At 45.2% G+C, this 16912-nt stretch overlaps 1 protein-coding gene across 1 annotated transcript in view; it reads right to left on the bottom strand.

Moving 5' to 3' along the window:
- LANCL2 (LanC like glutathione S-transferase 2) overlaps positions 1-1676 on the bottom strand; it is a 33374-nt gene extending 31698 nt beyond the window's left edge. The window contains exon 1 of the mRNA XM_064443825.1: positions 536-1676. Coding sequence (XP_064299895.1) covers positions 536-739 — 204 coding nt within the window. The 5' untranslated portion in view covers positions 740-1676. The remainder of the gene's footprint in view (positions 1-535) is intronic.
- Positions 1677-16912: the final 15236 nt, after the last annotated feature.

Here is a 16912-nt window from a genome sequence, read left to right as displayed (position 1 = left end):
GCAGGGGGGGTTGGATGAGATGATCTCCAGAGGTCCCTTCCTACCCCTACCATTCTCTGATTCTGTGTGCTTTCTTTGCTGAAACTCGGGCAACTCGCGAGCGGCGTGAGAGCGCCGCGGCGGCAGCCGCAGCGCAGCCTCCAGGCCCGGCCCCGCGCTCACTCGCGTTCCGGGGAAAAACAGCTTTCAGCAGTCACTGTCACCGACTCCAAGCCGTAGGGCCGGGCTGAGCCCGGCTCCCGCTCCTCTCCTCGGCTCACCCGCCCGCCTCTCCCCTCCGCAGTCCCGGAAGCCGCCGCTACCGCCGCGCGGGAACGGCCCGGCGTCCTGCCCGGGGCCGGCCGGGGCGGGCAGGGGCCGGCCCGGCGCCCCGCGGCGGCGCCCACAGGCCGCGGGCCGCCCCACCGCGCCGCCAGAGGCTGCGGCCGGGCCCCAGGCCCCGGCGGAGGCCGCCCCTGCGGGGAGGGAGCGACCCCGGGAGTGATGCTCGGCTCGGTGGGCCGCGGCGCGGCACCCGCCCGCCGCCCGGACTCACCTTCCCGTCGGCGCCGAAGGGGAGAGACTCCTCCTCCGGCTGGAGCGGCGCCTTGTCCCGCTGGCCGTCCGCCGCGCTGGGGGCGGCAGCAGCCCCGGCTCCGTGGGGCTGGTAGTCGGGGTAGGGGTTGGGGAAAGCCCGCTCCTCCATCTCCGCCTCGCCGCCCAGCTGCAGCTTCAGCCTCTTGGACATGCTCTCTCCCATCTCAGCCGGCCCCCGGCCCGCCTCCCCGCACGGCAAGCCGGCGGGGACACACTCCGCCCCGCAGAGCGGCGGGATTGCAGCAACGCGGGCTCCGCGGCCGGCAGCTGCCGCCGGCTACAGCCGCCGCCCGGTGGGCGCGGAGGCGAGGGGCCCGCGGCGGCCCCGCGGCGCTGGCGCTGGCTCAGGGAGGGCGGCGAGGCGCGACCCGCCGGCCCCGCGCTGAGGGGGCTGCGGTGGCAGTGCCCGCGGCCGCTGGCCCATCTGGGCCGCCTGAGGGCAGAGGCGCCGCCGGCCCCGGCGCCGAGCCGCCGAAGCCTAACTTGGGAAGGCGAGAGGGGAGCTGCGACACCGCGGCTCTGCCTGGCGTCCCCGTCAGCCGGGGAGAGGGAGCGGCGAGCGCGGCGGCGCCGCCATCACACCCGTAGGGGCAGAGCGCGGCCGGGGCCGCGGCCGGGCCCCCCCGCGGGGAGAGGCAGCCCGCCCGCCCGCGCAGGCTGGGTGGCACCGCCGCAAAGACCGTCCGAGGTCCCCATCGTCCCCCGCCGGGGCGTCAGTCCCTCAGGCTGCTGCTGCTGCTGCTGCTAGCGGCGGCCGCACGGCGGGCGGCGGAGCGGGGCTCCCGCCGGCTCCTCCCGCCCGTCCCCCCGCGGCGGGGACGAGCCGTCGCCCAGCGCATCTCAGAGGAAGGGCAGCAGCAGCAGGAGGGGGAAGGACAGTCCCAGGAGCAGGCAGTAAGCCACCAGCTCCTTCACCCGACTCATCCGCAGCCTCCGCCGAGCCGCACTCATTCGCCAGCAGCCCCCGGGCCCTGCGCGCCCACCCTCGGCCGGCCCCGGCGGGAGGGGGGAGGTGGCCGCGGCCCCAACGCCCGCCCTGAGCGGAGGGAGGCGGCCCTCGGCTGCTGCCCCCCGGGGAGGGGGGGAGGCGGCGGCCGCCCTCAGTCGGCGAGGGGAGGCAGCCCCCCGGGGAGAAGAGGATGCTGGGGGAGCCCCCTCCCCGCTCTCGGGCGGTAGCGTTGACCCGCCGGCTCACTGCGGCCGCGCTGGCTGCAGGCACCGCTCTGCCCACGGCGAGCACGCTCCCAACAGCCAAAACATATTAAAAAAAGAAAAAAAAAACCCCACAGCATTGGAGGGGAGAGGGGGCGGCAGCTCGTCCTGTCCCCCCTCCACGCGTGGGGCCGGGCGCGGGCCGGCGGGGAGGGATCCGTGCCGCTGGGTGGGGGCGGGGATGGCATCCCGCCTCGGGAGGAGCAGTGGATCGGTCCCATGTGGATCACGCGTTTTGGTTTGGGATCCTGTCCTGGCCGCCCCAGGGTGGGGGAGCGGGCACTGAACGCCAGGGCACCGAGTCAACGTAAATTCAGCCCGTTATTTTACGGACACCTCCATTTAAAGATAGGAGAAGAGCTCCAGGTGAAGGGGCACTGTAGAATAACCAAGGATAAGTCTTATCTATTCACGAATAAATGGTAGGTGCTGTCAATATTGTTGTAGCCTTCCAGAATTCTTATCACATACTGAAACCCTGTCGTGTAGAAACAGGCTGCAAAAAGCCTCCAATCCGGCCAAACACGGCACGTGGTGTTGCGTAAAAATAGGTATGCAGGAGACCTTGTTGTTCCATCAAATATTTACTCCCAACTATGCCATCGCTTTTTGCTAGTAATTGTCAGTCAGCCAGACTGTAAACTATTAATTCAAGACCTGGACACTGTGCAGACTTATTGATCTTTAGTTGTCAGTGCTGAGTAATTTTTTTGCTATCAAAATACATACTCAGTGTGTACGTTTAAATATAGGTGACGCCTCTCCCAGCATTGGCTTCAGTTTACAGTTGTTTGTATGTGTAAATAAATGGGACATGTCCATTAACTCGTGGCAGGATATAAATTTTATATTTTTAAATTTTAGGACGTTCTTTCTCCATTTTTATGTATTTTTAGAAATTGACCTGATGACAAAGCATAAATTCCAAACAACTTGTCCAACAAGAAGTACCTCCTATTTGCTCTGAAGGTGAAAATATCAATCCACTCAAAAATTACACAATCATCTGTAAGATATCCTGTTCTGTAATCATTTTAAAAAATCACTTTATGCATGATTTCCTCTTTAATGGGGAAGTCTTTTGTGCTGTGTTGTGGAGCCTGAAAAGGTAAACGCAGAACCTTTTTTAAAAAATCTCTTGTCTCTGTGTAGGCATTTTGCAAAGAACATGTTTTCGTCTCAGGTGGCTGAGAGAAGGCTCTCAGCAAAGACCAGCTGTGTCAGTGCAAATAACTACATCCCCATAACGAAGATCAGAATTAAACCTTTAATACAAATGTGTATGGCTTCTGTTTTCTTACACCTTCTACTCCCTTCAATCAAAATGGTGGGCATATAAAGGCAAGACCATACCAACTGGTACCTGCTCAAGGCCCACAGATGAGGAGTGAAGGTGCTCCCTGGCACTTTGCAAGAGCAGGTTCTTCTCTTCCTCTGGAGGGGTGGGCTGGGGGGTGGTGGGTTTGCATCTCTTGCCCGTGGCCTTGCTGTGCTGTTTGGTTATCTGCACACTGCTGTGTTTAACACCCTGTTGTGCCCGTGGACCTGAGATTTTCTTTCCATCTTCACCATTCTTCATATTTGTTGGAATATGGTATGTTTTGTCTCAAGCATACAAGGTCTTCTTTTGTTCTTAACAGGTGGGATATAGTTCAAAAGAATTTTAGGCTTTATTTTTGCTCCTTTACCTGTGATGCACACAGAGCTCCCACAGCCTGAATGGGAATCATGGATACAGGAAGAAGAAAAAGGTTGGGCTGAGTGAGGTGACAACCTTTACGGAGCTGGAGGCCTTACCTACTGAAATCATTATTTCCTGGGCGCTTGCACCCAGAATAGTTCTAAATGCCACTGAAAGCAGTGAGTCCTCATCCTTTCTTCTCGCTTCAGCTATGCACTCCTGTAACCTGACTTCTGCAACACCGGCAAACGTGCAGCCCTGCAGTAAGCTGATCTAGCCAAAAGCTGCTCTTTTACTTTCTGTGGTACAGGTGAAATTAGAATGAATGTTTAACCAAGGCCTGATTCCTGCTTAGATGTCAGTTTCTTCACGTAATTCATGAGAAGTTTTGCTTAACATATCATTGGGCTACTCATTCTTTACACAGGAGGAATTCATAAACCCTTCTCTTTTACTTCTTCTGACCTTTCCTTCCGTTTAATCCTCTTTATATCCTACAGCGTCTGATACTGTGCTCCCAGTGGGACTTGTGCCAATTTTTCAAATAATAAAAAAAGTATCTGTTACTCTTTGGGCCAGAGCTAAATAATCAGAATCCATGCATAAACCATTAAAGATGCTGTGCTTTCCCATATATTTTACTGTTTGATTCCCAGTATGTGTAGTAAATTATCCTAACTAACAAGGAGGGAAAGAGCATTGTATATCACAGAGCCAACCCTCCAAGGGCTAGCACACAGCTGTCCTGCACGCTATACCCCATGAGAACTACATCATATTGCAACATGATGCAGCTTGCAGAATGAGTGTGAGCAACCATCGGGAATCTCCAAAGCTCTAGCTGTGACATGTTTAATAGTTCCTTCAGCAGCTGTGTTCATTCTTCTTACAGTATAATAGCGCTCATTTATTTTCGTGCAGAATGGCTCCAGATATGTGCAAGCAAGAGCCCTGTCCACGTTTTGTTCCATGGAGACAGGATGATGAGTATGAGACTTCAGCACCAATGGTAAAGTGCCTTGTAAATTCTGGGAAACCAGTGTAGCAGCTGGCATTAATCTCATTTTATTTCTAAATATAGAGCTATGAGATTCAGCTGAAATTAACTGAGGGAAGCAAGAGCTTCAGGAATGGGCCCTGCTAATGTGATACATAATAGAGGACAAGGCTGTACACTGCTTTCTTCAGTATTTACCTGTGGAAAAACAAGATATGGCATTTTTTCAGCTGGCGTTAATTAGGACAGCAGGTCAGTGCAGATGGGACAGTTTATACTCACTGCAAATCATGGATTAGACATTTATTCAACATGAATGAAATCTTTCATATTGACTTTTACTTTCTTGCTCTCTGGTCCTCTCTTCTTCAGGCTGCACTTTGTCTGTGCTGCACCCTTTGTTCTCTGCAGCAAGCCTTTTTCTCCTCTATCACTACCGTAGGCCTATAGTAGCCTATAAAGACTTCCTAATTCCCTCCTCACCATTACTGTCCCCTCCCCTCAGCTGTACTTCCTAATTTCTTTTTTTCTCCACCATAATCTAATATTACATTCTGCAACGAAATACTTTAAAACTGTTTAGGCCTAATAAACTATAGGGGACTGCTTCCTGCAATAATGATGATATTACAAAATAAAATCTGCAGGATCAAGTTTTGCATTTTAGTTGCAAAAGGCTTACAGATTTTGGACCAAATTCAGTCCTGTGTTTCAATTCAGCTTCAGGTGGAGTATAATCCAATGCAAGAACAAATGGGCTTGTGTGGTACGTTGTTATCATATTTCTTTTCAGTAGCAACAAATTTCTCTGGCTGCTATAAGTAACCGATCTCTATTATAGCATAATCTTGCTATTTAAGATCTCAGAGATGTCTGTGAATCTGATAAGACACCGTGCTACTCAACCACCAAAAAATGTTTTAATAATAACTCCATCTAATACAGTTCTCGTCTTATCTTCTGTTCTTATCTTTGTCCAGTAGCAGAAAAAGCAGTGTTGTCAAGTCTGTTGCACTTCTGTTTTGATGAGTGCACGATAATAAATGATAAGCCTGAGCAGCAGTTGTTGCACTTCAGCCTGCTTTCAAAGAATGTCTTTTGTCATAATCAAACTTTTCCCTTCCTTATCCCCTTAATCCCAGTGGTTTTCGATTTGCACATCTTGAGCAGTACAGCTAATGAAATAATGCAAAGATGCCTGTAAATGTTCTTATAAGTCTTTTACTGTCTATGATGAAAATGAAACCAGCTCACTGTTATTAAAATGTACCCTTAATAATAATCAGTCTAGTGTTGGATTTTCAAAGGAGCTATTTCTAACCCCGACAAGGTTTGTAAGCCCAGGGAAAGAAAAGTTCAGTTAGTAGAAAACAAATGTAACTCTCCCAAAGGCAAAGACCAGGATGAATTGAGGGGAGTGTGTACTTTTGGGATAGCTGTGGCTGGAGAGTATCTATAAAAAGGAGCAAAAGAACAAGTGTTGGACAAGGGGATTCCCTTTGCCTAAGGAGGCTGTTACAAGCTGGATGTTCAAATTTGACTTTAACTCTGCTACATCTTATTTTCTTACTTCTTCTGTTATCCTTTGAATGACACAATGTCTGTGGGGCTTAAAGAGCAGCCCAAGTCTCTACTTTGAGGTAAGGATAGGTGAAAGACCCAGGCCCAAGATTCACCAGAAGTAATGGGCATGGTGCTCTGAATTACCTCAGTCCTGTTCGTTCAGGGTCTGATCAGAGAGGTTTGCGTTCTTCAAAAAGTGCTCACAAGTTCACAGGTTTGGCTTCTATCTTCAGTGGTTTTCACCACATCAGGACAGAGCGGGATGTTTTTTGGGGGGACTAAACATGCAGAACACAAGCACCTTCAAGCAAGGTAACTTTAGAACTTTTGCAGCACTAAACCTACTTGTGTATCTCAGCTGATTACCACTAATTGTCTGAGAGCCCCTGGGACTGCAGCATTTGTAGAAGCATAGAAAGTCTCATTTTCTGCTCTATGTTATGGATGTGTTCCTGCAAGCTGTCGAGAGCTCTTCTGATGAGCATATAATTTTCAGAAGCCTGGATCAGAGACCAATTTACAAAGATATTATTCGAGCATTCAGTACTCAGTGGGATTCTGTCCTTCTCCTGTACACCACTCACATATTTTACTAGAAATATAAAATTTCTAGGTGGACGTCTGCTGGTGGAAACATTCTGCATGTTGCTTGATGCTGTGGAGACCACCAAGCAGTGCCCTTTTCATCCCTTGCTGTGGGGGTCCATGCCCCAACCTTAGTCATGGAAGCAGGAACTGTCTCATCTGGTGCTTTAGGTCCAAGCCTGAACTGAAATCACAGCGTAAGGAGGGAGATGGGGGTCAACAAAAGGATAAATATTTTTCCCTCCTTACCTGAAAGGCCAAAGGAGAACCACATTCATGCGGAAAAGTTCCTAACACAGCCTTCATACAGGAAGAGACTCCATGTGGAGACCAGTCACTTGATTTAGGTATAACACATCCCTCTTTTAACTTTGTGGAGAACAGCATAGGCAGCTGGTGCGTTTTTACAGAAGAGCAGTGATGACCAAGGGAGTCACAGCCCCCTTATTATCACTGCCTGGTGCAATCTTGCTCACATGTTGTAAGATGGAGTCACAGGTAAGAGGTCGTGCAGCTCATCCCTTCCAGCCCTTCCCAGTCAGTCCCCCTGCAGGGTGCACAGTTTGCACCATTAGTGTCACTCTTCCCATGGTTTCTGCAACTTGAGGTTGGGAAGAGGGAGAGACAGAAAAAGAAGCAGCTTCATTTTTTCTGTTAGTAACTGAAATGGTCCACGCTAACCAAAACCCCATTCTGCCAAATGTGCCTAGATGATCTTGTCTTTTGAATTCTTCTTATAACCTGTCTCCAAGTTCTGATTTGCATTTCTAAAAAAAAGCCCTGTTTTGTCAGAAAATAGGATAAGAAAGGTCAGGGCTCCCAAAATTAAGGTGACTAGGGTCTTGCAAAAGAAATCAATAATTGCTGTAACAACACTAAAATCCCTTTAGCTATGTAAGTAACAAAGAGCAAAGAAAAATATGTCTGTTTGTTTGTTTTTAAAATAAGGTAAGAAGAAGGTTAAAAAGTATTAAGGAGATTAAGGGTGATCTAGGTCTAATGAAAAGCAAAATTAATATTTCAGCTCAGCTTTCTGTAATGTGGCAATTACAGAATGTGGCAGTGAAGCAGGGTAATGGGAACAAGTGAAGGAGAACAAATTACCACATTCTGGGTTTGGGTTGAAACAAAAGTTAAATAATTTAATACCCAGCTTAACTGGGATCATAAAAGTTGGCAAATGAAACTGCAGTTCCCTCAGTGATCTGTGCAGTTATCAAATTAGGCAATATTATGTGGTTAGAGAACAGCACATATAGGACCTGTTTAACGAATAGAGAAATAATGAAGCACTCCATTACCAACCATTAGTATGACCTCAGTAGGATAGAATCATAGAATCGTTAAGGTTGGAAAAGACCCTTAAGATCATTGAGTCCAACCGCTAACCTATCACTGCCAAGTCCACCACTAAACCATATCCTCAAGCACCACGTCTACCCTTCTTTTAAATACCTCCAGGGACGGAGACTCCACCACCTCCCTGAGCAGCCTGTTCCAATGTTTGACAACCCTTCCAGTTAAGAAGTTTTTCCTAATATCCAAACTAAACTTCACCTGGCGCAGCTTGAGGCCATTTCCTCTCATCCTATCGCTTGTTACTAGGAAGAAGAGACCGACCCCCGCCTCACTACAACCTCCTTTCAGGTAGTTGTAGAGAGCGATAAGGTCTCCCCTCAGCCTCCTCCAGACTAAACAACCCCAGCTCCCTCAATCTCTCCTCTTAAGGCTTGTTCTCTAGACCCTTCACCAACTTTGTTGCCCTTCTTTGGACACACTCCAGCACCTCGATGTCCTTCTTGTAGTGAGGGGCCCAAAACTGCACACAGTTACTCAAGGTGTGGCCTCATCAGTGCCGAGTACAGGGGCACGATCACCTCCCTGCTCCTGCTGGCGACACTATTCCTGATACAAGCCAGGATGCCGTTGGCCTTCTTGGCTGCCTGAGCACACTGCCGGCTCATGTTCAGGTGGCTGTCAACCAACACCCCCAGGTCCTTTTCCTCCAGGCAGCTCTCCAGCCACTCCTCCCCAAGCCTGTAGCGTTGCATGGGGTTGTTGTGACCGAAGTGCAGGATGCAAAGATTTAAAACAAATGTTGAAGAAAAGATTAATAGGGGAGATGGAGATAAATGGAAAGGGAAAAAATACAACATGGGTTTGTAATACGTCACTCACAGCAGAGTAACTCTGTACCATTCCTTGATGAGAAAAGCAGCTCTGTAGCTAAAGGACATACAGTAGCTGTCACTCATTTGTACAACTACAGTAGCATAACTGGTAATTTCCCATGTAGCCCAAGAGCAGATTAATACAATTATCTGCAAGGATCTAGCAGAGGGGGAGGCAACAATGTGCTGCTGTCAAACGGCATGCATGGAGCTAGAGGAAAGCTAATAGAGTTGATGGTAAGGTAATAGAGGAGTGGATTTGGGACTGATCCTAATGAACATTTGTATTAACAGTGTTTGTACAGAAAATAAGAAAAAAATAACAATTCTGCAGAGAATTATCATAATGTTGTAGTAGAAGACTAAAGTGATAGAAATGGGAAATTATGAACATGAGGTTGGTAGTTTCAACAGGGGTAGGCATGTGTTGACTGCAGTCCAAGGTCATGATAAGTCCGCCTGCAGTACAGCTGGTGAGTCATGCCCAGAAAAGATCCATTAAAATTGGAGCAGAGACATAGAATTGTAATGGAGAGCCTGTTTTATGAGGAAAACCTGGATCACTCTGGCTTTTTTAGCAGAATGAAGGCTGAAATGGTGTATAGTTGCTGTTCATAAATATGAAACAGATATAAATATAGATCTGTATCTGTACTAGGGAGGAGACAGAATGATTAAGGACCATACTTGCAACTGAACAAAATGGTTATATGTTGCCCTTGATGAAATTCTGGCTAAAAACAAAAAGGGGTTTAACTATCAGAGGGAGGAGGGTTTTGAAGCGGTCTTTCAGTGAGGCTTTTCAGAAAGACCTCAATAAGCATCTTGGAAAAAAAATGCTATAATATGGTTGTTGTGAGCCAGTAAACCAAGATGCTCATAGTCCTGTGCCTCTGGAAAGTATGGTGGCCTCAGGGGATGTGAAAGAGCTTCTCCTTATTCATTGACGGTTTTTAGTAGCCAGTAATTGAGAGAGCATAGGGGTTTTTTTCACCTTCATAAACTTCCTGTTGAGGGAGGTATATAGGCAAGTGACATGGTTGTCATATTCACTGAGCTTCTGTGTGAGATTTCCTACAGCAGGCTTTTAAAGTCTAATTATCATTAACAGTTCTGCACATTTGGTGTTTACGTGGGGATGGAGAGCAGGCATCTAAACCTGCTTAAAATTCTGCCAGGGGAATGACAAGGCAAATCACTGGAGTGACAGATAAGAGTAAGTTAGAAATGGATGGATCTAGGCAGTTTTCCGTTTTATAGCTTGAAGGGAGATTTCTTTCTAAAGTGAACTCCCTATTCAGACAGTTTCCTGACATGTGTTTTTATTTCCGTAGCACTCTCCTGGTGTTTAACTGTACAAATATTTCTGTCATCCAGTACTGAGCTTCCAGGTCTAAAAATAATGAGAAGACAGCTGAAATATGAAAGTGATGCCCTCCTGGAAGCTGTTTAAAATCTGTCAGTCTCACAAAAAGAAGACTACTAAGAGTGCCATATTTAGATTTTTCCTAGTCTGAACAGGTATGGAATTTATGTGGGGTGTGTGCCCCTTTTTTCCTCAGATATTCTAGCTTTGAAGAGCATTTTGGGTCACAGAACAGAGGAATGACTTAGTCGTTGTATAGTGCCTCCATCACTGTTGGACTGGATGCTGTTCACCATAAGGCTGAAGGATACCAGTATGAATATCCCCCTGCAGTTATGAAGATGCTAAGAAGAAGTGATACAGTACAGAAGTTTGTATGTTTGAATAACGTGAGTGATGATTGCTAACACCTTAGAAAATGTAAACTCTGCTGGTGTAACTGCATCGACAGATTTAGGTTTCCTTCAGGAACAAAATGGATTAACATTACTTCTCCATGTGTGTGTTCCAACTCAGATGACACAACACACCAGAATTAAACAGTTCACCTTTGCACATTTCTGGAGTAATGTTGACCATTATGAAGTAGTACAGGTTTTGTTGTATCCAGGCTCAAGCAGAACATGCTTTGCAGTCTTTTTCATATCTTTTGTTTGACCAGAAACTACAGCTTTCAGACACAGGGTTTTCTTAACACATTGGCCCAACTTCTGTAAAAATGATAGATTGCAGGGACTAAGGGGAAGGAAATGGTTGCAAAGCTATTGATCATAGTTCACTATTTTAAGAAAAGGACAGTATCAGAGAAGCAAAATAGAGATAATGGGTTTTGGTAAAGCAGACATTGATGAACTCAGGGAATTTGTAAGTAGATTCTCTTGGGAAGACAATTTAAGGATAAAGAAGTGCAGGAGAGAGCAATTACTGAAAGAAGCTGTATTTAAGACACAACAGCAAATTATTGTGCTAGGGAGAAAGGAATAAGCATAAGAAGAAGGAATAGCTGCAGCAGAAGCTCTTTGAAGTCTTGAATATTAAAAACGGATTTATTTACAAATTAGGGACAAGGACATCTGGCTAAAGCTGAGTAGAAAAAAAGTAGACCAAAAGTGTATGGGTGAGCCTAGAAGGGTAAAGTACACAATGATGTACTACTATTGAGGGTGATAAAAATTCATGTGAAAAGATTGTACGAACACTACAAGAACAGAAAAGGCGAAGTAAAATTCAGGCCCATTCCTTAATAGCAGAGGATTGCAAATAACAGGCCACGATGAGAAAGCCAATATATTCAATGACATCTTTGCTTCAGGCATGATATAAATTATGAGCAAATGCCTAAAGCAATTAAGTTGTTTACAAGAGCAGAGAGGCATGAGTCTGAGTAGGGAAAGAAGAGGTTTGAAAATATTTTATGTGTTATGTATACTAAACTTAGAGTGGCCTGGTAGAATTTACCCTGGAATATCTAAGAAACCGAAGCAGTATCTGAACCATTAACACTCATTGGTAACAAAAGAGGAGAAGGTTCTCTAGGAACTAGAAGAAAACCCACAGAACCCATCCTTCAAAAGAGGAAAAGGAAGGTTTAGGGAGATAACAAGTCTATCTGTGTTATCCTGAAAGATACACAAGACTAAATTATTAAAGAATCAATGTATAACTACCTAGAGAATAATAAGCTAATAAAAACAGCTGGAGTAGATTTGCTGAGAATAAATCATGTCAAACTAACCTTGTTTCCTTCTCTGACAGGATAATTGTTCTTGTGGATAAAGGAGAAGCAGTAGATACATCTCAACGCTACTAAGGCTTTTTACATGGTCCCACCTAACATGCTCTTAAGGAAGCAATGTGTATCTTCCCAGAGTCAATATACAGTGAGCACACACTCACGTGGTTTGATGTTAATCTAGGAAGGCATTAAAAGCAGGGCTCTGCAGAAATAATATTTCTACTCAGGATTTTCATTAACAACTCGAGTCATTAAACACACAAGTTTTCAAGCAACATGAGGCTGGGAGGGATTACAAGCTCTTTAAGGTACAGGATCAAAATTCAGAACCGTATTAAGAAACAGCGAAAAAAGGTCCAAAAACAACAAGGGAAAATTCAGTACTCAAATACAAACTCTAAAATACAAATTATAAAATAGGGAATGAAGAGATGTGATTGCTTTAGATGGAGCCATCTAAAGGAGCCGTGACAAATGAAATTGTCATAATATGATACTGTTACAAAACTAAGCAAAACTCATGCTGTGCAATGCTGACAGAAGTGTTGAAGGTAACATATGCAAGGTAATTCCTTCCCTTCTTGGCCCTGGGACACAGATATTGGCACTGAACAGTTTTGGGCACCACACTTTCTGAAGTGTTGCTAAACTGGGAGGAGTCCAGAGGAGGGAAGTAAAAAGGGTAGGGGATAAAGAAAACACGGCCAGCAAACAAGACCCAAAGACATGACTTCTGAGAAAATATTGAAGGAAATGGCTTTGTGGTATACGAAAGAGAAGACTAGAGCTAAGATGTAATAATAATCCAGTATTCAAAGATCTGTTAAATGGAAAGGTGGTGATTTGTTCTCAAAGACCCTTGCAAATAGACTCAGTGAATTTGCTTTGGAGATACTTTGGGGTTTGGTATTAGGAAGTGTCTGTGGTTCAGTGCCTAAATATGCTGCACAGAGGAGGACTGTTTATGGAAGGGTTTTAATATCAAACCTGACAAATTATTACATATGGTTTAGGTATAATAGCCCTATCCTTCAGAGAGGAGAAAGGATCCTAGGAGGTCCTTATCAGGATTGCATTGCCATTATTCTATTAAATTAAGACCAGGAACACAGCAGGGTTGACTGTTATTATCTTTGCAGATAATTTTCAGTTCCAAGCTTCAAATATACAAGGCAATTATAAGGCCTCTTTTGTTTTATATGGATGTTAGACAACCACAAGTAAGAAAGGAATGAGATTAAATATTTTTTTTTAAACTGACTTTAATTTGGGGCCAGTTAGGGAATAATGATACTTGGAGAACAGGATATAATTAAGGAACTGTAGGAGGCCTTTTAAGAATTGTCTGGTGTGTATAATGAAATCCCAATAACCTCAGCAGTCTGGCTGAGCTGGTAGCCTGGTTTGCAGAAATCAGGCTAATTGCACATACCCTGAAAGACCGTTCTTAGGATTATTGTGGAAGAGGAAATGGAGGATAAGAAAGAACACAACCTTAATGTGAAAGACCAAGCATACAAGAAACTGAAAGGCAAGAAGAGATGAGGGCAAGCTGTAGGACCTCAAGAACAGAGAAATAGCAATAGCAGAGAAATATGTTTAAGCCCAAAATCTGCTTTGTGTTCATTAACCAGGGCAGAGACTGTAAAGGCTTCCAAGTTTATTATTTACACATTTGTATTCTCCAGCTCTGTCATCTAGTAAGGTGGTCACTGGAGAGCTATGACCCTAATCCTGTTGGGAAGCTGGGAATGTAAAACCTGACTGCATACTGTCACTTCAGTCCAGCTCCATTTGTAAGAGCTCTCCCAAATAAAGTGTCTGTATGTAAAGATCGCACCAGTGCTGGTTTCAATCAGATGTCTAAAGCAGCAGCAGCAAAGGGCATTGCTTGATAGTTACAGCAGACTGTGCATTCATCAGAAAAGCTCTGGGTTTTTGAATGCCAGTTGTGAAGCCCCGGATTTGAGATGTAATACAGGAGTTACCTATGAACTAGGAAACATAGTGCTCTCCTTACATAGCTGCTGGATTCATGTACACTGTTCAGTGTCTCTAAATGCTGCTAACAGCCTTAAAGGGGGGAAGCTTTACTGACTGCTGCCACTGTTCAGGCAAAGCGTTGGCTGGTGTCACCAACTCAGCCCTCTGTTAGCCAACTTAGGGGTGCTTTATGTGCAGTGCAGAGGGCAAGTGTCTGCACAAACACAGCATCCCTCCTGGTTCCTCTTTCCCCAGACACTGCAGCCTCACCCCAGTCTAAACAGATCCCCAGAGACGAGCTGATGGATCAGCAAAAAGGACAGAGCTCTTCTGTTCCCCTTAGGGATATGGCAACCAGGAGCCTTATGGTTTGGTGCCAGCTCTTCCTTCCCCCATATGCTTCCCCAGTGCAACATCCACAGGTGTTTGAACTCCTCTTCTGCAGCAGCACGTCTCCAAATACAGAGGCCTTGGGATCTCTGCATCAAATGTGAGTCCTGGGGCTGAGTCTGGATTCCATGCCTCCTTTCATGTGGGGAAAGCAGTGGAGACCCCCAACACAAGAAGTGAGTTAGGGATGCAAATGGAGCTGCCCCATGGTCTGGGGCAAAAAGATTTCCTTTTTCCCACTGCATCCTGAATCTTAATGTCTGATAGCAAAAGACCCATTACAATGATGTTTCCGCTCCTTACCAGAAACCCTGGCATCTGCTGCAGTATGCTGTTGAGAAAAGCCACAGAGTAGGAGGGAAGGAAGAAGCTGTTCTGAGAAAGTGTGTTTTCTGAGAAAGCTTCAGAAGCAAAGGAAATTAAGTTTGAATGAGTTCTAGCTTTATTACACACTAATCTCCTGGCTATTAATCCGGAGTCATTATCCTCAGACCACCAGATACTGCAAATGCTCTTCTTACCCTTCTAAGTAGAAGTATGGGTATAAACACCCACTGACCTGCACCTCGGAGGAGCAGCAAGAGATAGATAGTGGGCAATAGAGGGTTGGGTGAAGGAGGTAACTGTGCTTAGCAGATGGGATTTGTTAATTCTTCGTTCTTAAACAGACTCCTGCTGTTACTGAGAAAGTTAAAAAAAAGATTTTTCTGCATCTAACTGAGGCAAGCAGAATGCCTGAAATATCTGATATATGTCTGTTCTAGTTTACAGGGACTCAAGAATTTCATGTGGTGTATGCTTGGAAATGACATAGACCTGGACCCTGAGGCACAGTGACCTGTGAGTTTTAAATGTGTCGACTTGATTTTTGAAAAGAGGCAGAAGCGGCCATAAGGTCAGCAACCTTGCCTTCAAAGCCTGAGGCTTTGAAGTGTTATTCAAGGCAATAATTTCTCTTGTACCTTTTGGGAAGTGATCGTCCCCCTGTACTGAGCACTGCTGAGGTTGTACCTCAAACACTGTGTTCAGTTTTGAGCCCCTCACTACCAGAAAGACATTGAGGTGCTGGAGCGTGTCCAAAGAAGAGCAATGAAGCTGGTGAAGGGTCTGGAGAGCAAGACCTGTGAAGGGTGGCTGAGGAAACTGGGGTTGTTTAGCCTGGAGAAAAGGAGGCTCAGGGGAGACCTTATTGCTCTCTACACCTACCTGAAAGGGGGTTGTAGTGAGGTGGGTGCTGGTCTCAAGGAAATGACCTGAAGTTATACCAGGAGAGGTTTAGATTGGATATTAGGAAAAATTTCTTCACTGACAGGGTGGTAAAGCATTGGAAGAGGCTGCTCAGGGAAGTGGTTGAATCACCATCCCTGGAGGTATTTAAAAGATGTGTAGATGTGGCATTTAGGGACATGGTTTAGTGGTGAACTTGGCAGTGTTAGGTTAATGGTTGGACTCAATGATCTCAAGGACTTTTTGGACCTAAACAATTCTATGATTCTATGATTCTACCTATGAGTAGTTAAACAGCAGGGTTTTTTTTTTTCTTAAAGGAAATGACAGAAAACTGTTACTCTCAAGAAAGAGGACATGGTGTCTTAATTAGCTAAAGGACAGAGTTGGTTAGCTCTTCTGCTAGTGGTGCCTTAGAAGATCTCACTGACCATCAACAATATAATAGGCAAAGGCCTAACATATATAGGACATTTTATTTCTCTACAAAGGGAAAGATTTATGTGTAGTGCTTACTTTAAACTTTGGGTATTCTCACAGTATTACAAACAAACCTCCATCAATGAATAAGATTAAAATTTAAGAAAAAGCCTGTTAATTCGTAACTTCAAGCACCTCAAAAGAGAAAAGTTAATACACAATGATGTGATCTCTGTTTTCTGTATCAAGAATGCTTATTATTCCACTTCGAGACAATGGAATAGCCTGTGTTACAGCTAGTTAAGCTCACATTTTTCTCAAAGATAGGCAGAGATGTAGTAAATACCCATCAGCACATGTCTGGAGAACATGACCTGCTTATCTTCTCATACCAGGAGCTTTTGAAATGAACAGATGTCTACTCTAAGAATGCAAACTGAAACAGTGTAAGCATCCCTATTTATCTAACAATAAATTGAGCATCTTTTGTAACAGTAGTGTTACAGAGAAGGGAGAAAGGATTTGTAACAGGAGGACATTGTTAATTTGCAAATCCTGAAAAATTCAACATGGTATTTAAGAACCGAGTGTGATTTTTTTTTCCTAGCTTTATCATCACCACCAGTGATTAAAACTTGCCTATAATTTATAGAATCTTTCTGGCTGGGATTTAATTAAACAATTCTCTCAATGAAAAACAAAGTGAGTTAGAATGTAGTTTGTGCTTTCCTAGCTGTATAGCGTTTTTGGAGCTCACATGACTAAGATTCAAACAACAGTATTTTTATCTTGAAATTAGTACAGAAGATTCTGAATAGGTGCCTGTGTAAGACCAGCTGAATAATAAAGAAACATCTTATATATATGTCTACTTTCCTGATTGCACTGACAGAAAAAGTATTGTGAGAAAGAATTGAGAAGGCTCAGAAGTTTTAATGTATTTTGATGTAATAATATTTTTTTTCATTACTTCTTTCTCTGCTTATAGGTTTTACCAATTCATCTC

This window comes from Phalacrocorax carbo, chromosome 2, assembly GCF_963921805.1.
Source record: "Phalacrocorax carbo chromosome 2, bPhaCar2.1, whole genome shotgun sequence".
In the NCBI taxonomy this organism is placed as follows: Eukaryota; Metazoa; Chordata; class Aves; order Suliformes; family Phalacrocoracidae; genus Phalacrocorax; species Phalacrocorax carbo.
This window is presented reverse-complemented; position numbering and strand designations above follow the sequence as displayed.